This window comes from Natator depressus, chromosome 17 (assembly GCF_965152275.1).
Source record: "Natator depressus isolate rNatDep1 chromosome 17, rNatDep2.hap1, whole genome shotgun sequence".
Taxonomy (NCBI): domain Eukaryota; kingdom Metazoa; phylum Chordata; order Testudines; family Cheloniidae; genus Natator; species Natator depressus.
Genome location: NC_134250.1, coordinates 21,771,197 through 21,775,876, shown reverse-complemented (window position 1 = coordinate 21,775,876; position 4,680 = coordinate 21,771,197). Strand labels below are relative to the sequence as shown.

General features: G+C 44.3%; 1 protein-coding gene across 2 annotated transcripts; it reads right to left on the bottom strand.

Moving 5' to 3' along the window:
• Nucleotides 1-2,406: 2,406 nt before the first annotated feature.
• Nucleotides 2,407-3,612, bottom strand: LOC142000302 (C-C motif chemokine 4-like). Of its 2 annotated transcripts, none has more exons than XM_074974478.1 (3): nt 3,501-3,612; nt 2,955-3,069; nt 2,407-2,494 (listed from the first exon to the last, which is right to left on the bottom strand). In XM_074974478.1, the coding sequence occupies exons 1-3, from the start codon at nt 3,571-3,573 to the stop codon at nt 2,407-2,409; spliced, it is 276 nt and encodes a 91-aa protein (XP_074830579.1). In that variant the 5' UTR covers nt 3,574-3,612. The 2 variants fall into 2 exon arrangements, with proteins under 2 accessions (XP_074830579.1, XP_074830580.1); XM_074974479.1 differs by having other exon boundaries at nt 2,407-2,481; nt 2,957-3,069.
• Nucleotides 3,613-4,680: the final 1,068 nt, after the last annotated feature.

The window sequence follows — 4,680 nt, the reverse complement described above, 5'->3', positions numbered from 1 at the left end:
GACACTGCTTTCCAGAAGACAGTCCTCCCTTCTGTAGGTGTGGTCTGTAGTCCTCATTTCTTTGCATTTGGCTGTGTTAAAATGACTTTTGTTTGAATGGGTCTAAGTTACCAGGAAAACCCGATTGCTCTGTGTGACTGCCCTGTCCACAACATTATTTACCACTGCATCAGTCTTCTCGAATTTCCTCAATATTCCAAGATTTATTAAAAATTAAGATCAGCGGACCTCGTCAGCCAGCTCTTTTAAGACTCTTGGGTGCAAGTAATCTAGGTTTGCTGATTTAAAAATCTAGCTGATTTAAAAACCTACCATATGTTGTCCAGCATCTTCCTCAGTGACTAATACAATGGAAAATGCTTTGTCATCCTCAGCTGATATAATGCATCATCCTGCTTCTTTCCAATACAGAACAGAAATATTTGTAGCACACTACTGCTATTTCTGCATCATTATTAATAATTTTACAATCTCTATTTAGTAATGGGTCTGCTAAGATTCCCACCCCTCTGCCCCCAATATATAGTAAAAACTCCTCCTTGTTTTCCTTAGCTCTACCAGGCATGGATTTTTCCCTGATGCCTTTAGCTTTCCTTTTCAATTTTATGCCCTTCACAACTTCTAGTTTATATCAGTTGTGATCTGTTTTCCCCCTTTTCCATGTGTAATATATTGAATTTTTATTTCTAATTTCTGTCCTTACTTTGCCACTGACCCACGACAGACTTTTACCCAAAGTTGATCTCTTTCTTCTCTGTTGAACCATGGCTTTTTGGCCATCAAATACATTCTTCTTAAAGAACTGCCTATTTTCATTCGCATTTTTTAAGTCTAAATTGTTCCTCCCAACCAATTTTATTCCTAAATTTCCTCATCTTTGGGAATTAGCTTTCTGAAGAGCCAGGTTGGGGTGAGGGACTCATTAACTCAGATCTGGAGTGTGTGAGCAGCACCCTAAACAGTCATTGGGGTGACAAAGCCAATGTCTTTGAATGCAATAAGCAAAACTACCCAGCATGGCCAACTTACTTTTTTTTAAATGAAAGGTGAGATTCTCCTGTCATCATGTGACTCCAGGAGGTGGGGCTTTAAGAAAAACACCAAATACCATAAGCCTAGACTGGTGATGACAAAACAAGAGTTGGAAACCCTGAGTATGGGGATTGTATGTATGCCTCTGAAATTGGTCACAATCACAGACAGACATTTCTACTCACATCACTGTCTGTCCCTGTTCCCCCTGCTCCTCTCCCCCACCTGCCTGGCTCCTGCCCCTCTCCTTCCCTGTATTCTACTCTTGCCCCTCCTAGCTTCTGCCTGTCCCCTGCCATCTGCGCCTGTCCCGTGCCATCTGCGCCCGTCATCCCTCCTCTGCCCTGCCCCCTGCTCCTCACCCAGCTACAGTGGAGTCAGGCTGCCTCCTCTTTCTCCTCCTCCCGTTCTGGGTGCTAGTGAGGGGGTCACTGAGGGAATGGAGGAGACAGTCTCCCTGCTCTCATTTTGAGTGCCCGGTGCCCCAGTCACCCCCATTAGCTCTGCAGATCAGTTGCAAGAAAAGCCCTGCTCCCTCCCTGCAGCCCGGAACTGGAGTATGCTCAGTACAGATGAAATGTTCAGAGAGTTTAGCTGCCAAAGTCTATCTAGTTGTTACTGAGCCTGTGTGAACTGCGATCTTTCCAAGGCTTAAAACTGGGCCAGATTTGGATAGGTTTTCATGAGGGCAGCAAAAGGCACCTCCCTGACACTAGGGTGTCCCACCTGCCAAATTTCCATTCCCTTCTCCAAAGCATGGAAGTTCTAAAGTTGATGATCGTAAATTGCTATCACCCTTGTCTTTCTCAGACCTCACTCCCCCACTGCCTGTCTTCACCTCACTTAGTGTAAGATCAGACATATATTTGTAAATTGCTTTTAGTTTTCTTGGCCTAGAAAGGGGCATGGACCCTTATAAAGCAATATCATTATTAATAATAAGAGGTGTCTTTCCCAAAAAGGATCCAAATTAACAAATAGGCAAACACAGGACATTCGTATAAAAATATTTATTCTTCATAATCTACGTTCAACATTCCATCAAATCATAGAGCTCAATATGACAGGAAATGTTCCATGTGATATAAAATATATTAAATAATCTTCACATTTGAGTTGTTGATGGAGACACGTCGTGTGACCTGCCCCCAAACCCACATGTACTAATCTATAAATAGTACACTATTTAGCTCAGGTTTCAGTGCAAATTAAATTTCTTAAATAGATTGAAATAATATTTTAAATACATTTCTATACTTCAGGTTATTTCCACTAAGTCAGCCAGTGGCAATAACACTAGATGCACGTGCCCTTTGATCATTAACACTTTCATTGCTGGGCAAGGCGTGGTCCCTGGTCTGTCCCCTGCTCTGCTTAGTTCAGTTCCAAATTGGTCATGTACTCCTGAACCCAGTCCTCTTCGGGGTTAGCACAGACTTCACGGCCCTTCTTGGTGATAAATCTGCAGAACGAAAAACATTTGGATTAGAACAAGGGGAACTTTGTGAGTGGAAAGAACCAAATGTCTCCCTTTAAAACCTCTCCTCTCACTAATACCAGTTACACCCAGATCCCGTAGATTAGGGGAACATTTTCCAAAACACCTATGTGATTTAGCTGCCAAAGGCCCATTCTCAGAAGTGATCTAGCCACATCGGAGCATAAGGTCCATTGACTTTCAATGAGACTCAGCTCCTATGTGTCTCAATCACTTCCGATAATGGGACTTCAATGTCTCAGCAGCCTCGCGCTTTTGAAAATTGCACACCCGTCATCTGTTCACTTCTCTTTCTCCGGTGGAGTCTCTGCCAGAGTCCGCCCTCCTTTCTACGTTCCATGGGTCTTAAGAAACCTCCAAGGCCAGTACCTAGGGGACACAAAAAATCTCTCTCTCTGTCTCAGGGTCTGACGTTTGTACTTACACTATGGCTGTCTGGGAGCACATGCTGTTGGTGTCATAATAATCCACCACCAAGCCGCGTGGGATCTTCCGGGATGTGTAGGTAAAGCAGCAGGCAGTCGGGGGATCGGAGCCAACTGAGAGAGACGGAGACAACATACATGAGTGTGTGCTGAACTGTATGCAAAGCAAAGCCTCTCTAGCAGCCTGGGGGACGTGGGACAGGGCAGGAAGACAAGACTTCCAGCTGTAAGGAGTTGGGATAAGGAAAGGAGGTGAAGGAAGGAGGGAAATGGGAGAGATTTTCCTCCAATAATTCCTTCCATCCTTTCCTCTTTCCTGGACACACCCAGATCTGAAAGTTCTCGTCAGATCTTTGTTGGGCTGCTGGCTGCAGCCCTGGCACCACCAGGGCTCTCCCCTTCCCAGAAGAGAGCTCCTTGCCCTGCCTCAACCACCGAGAACCTGCTGGCTAGGAGCTGGCAGGAGGAACCATCTCCAGGCTATGACATTTCTCCTTCCTTCTCTGAAGGGAAACACTGAAAGAGAGGAGAGAAGCTGGACTTACTTGGGGCAGAGGAGGCCAGGGAGCAGAAGGCAATGATGAGGAGAATGGCAAGGGCAGCCACCGAGACCTTCATGTTGCTGTCGGGTGAGGATAAGCGTCAGGAGCAGAAGCAGACCAGGGACTCTTCAACGCTCCTTCTCTGTCTGATGCTGCATCCAAGGACAATCTGTCTTTTTATAGGCGCTCAGGGGGCAGAGCGGAGGGTGATTGTGAGGGAATTTCCAGCACGGTGGGCAGCTGATGTCACGGTGCCACTGTGCTGACAGCAGGGGAAACTGAGTGGCTGTGAAGGGCTGAAAGCTGAGTCATAACTCTCTGTTTCTTCACCAGCGAAGAGGAGGAGCTGTCTTGAGCACGATTCTTTCATACCCTATCTTTTGCAAATACGCCTCAAAACACAACACCGGGCCTTTTGATCTTCTCACAACAATGACAATCACCCGAAGAGACCCACAGGCCCAGCTGGGTTCCAAATAACCATGTTCGCTGAATATACACAAAACTGCCATGCCCAGCTCACTCCAGAAATACAGAACACTGTGAGTATTCCTAGACGGCTCCCAAACTATTTAAGGAACACTCCCCAATTCCTCCTAAAGTAAAGGACATAAAAGCTATGATTATTGTTATTTTTCTATTAACTTTTTTTTAATTTTAAAAATAATATATATAGAAAAAAACCAACATAAAATATACACAAACTTCTCATGACACATGCACTTCTTATACTATATTAACCATGTGCTATATCTGCTGAGCTATGCTTCAAACATTTAATTATATATAATATCAATGATTAGCATATAAATCAGTGATTTGTGTTGCACAATTTACAAACACATTTTGCTTATAAAAGTTCAATAGTTAAAGAAAAATTATTAAAATCAGATGGAGAATAGAAGCAAAATTCAGAGGAGGGGGCTGGAGACAGAGAGGGAAGGAAATGGGTAGAGAAGAGGGAGGCCCATACATTTCCATGGTGGCCACCCTTATGACGTCTGTGCGCTAGTCTCCCATTGTTGGTTGCTTTTTGGATTTCCATTTCTGGAGGATTAGTCTTTTAGCCATTATTAGTGGTCTGCTGAGCCAAAGTTTTCCAGATTTATTCAGCTTCCAATGACCATCCATTGGGTTTACAGGTACGTGCAATACCATTGCAGTTGATAGGAAAAAAATTAAC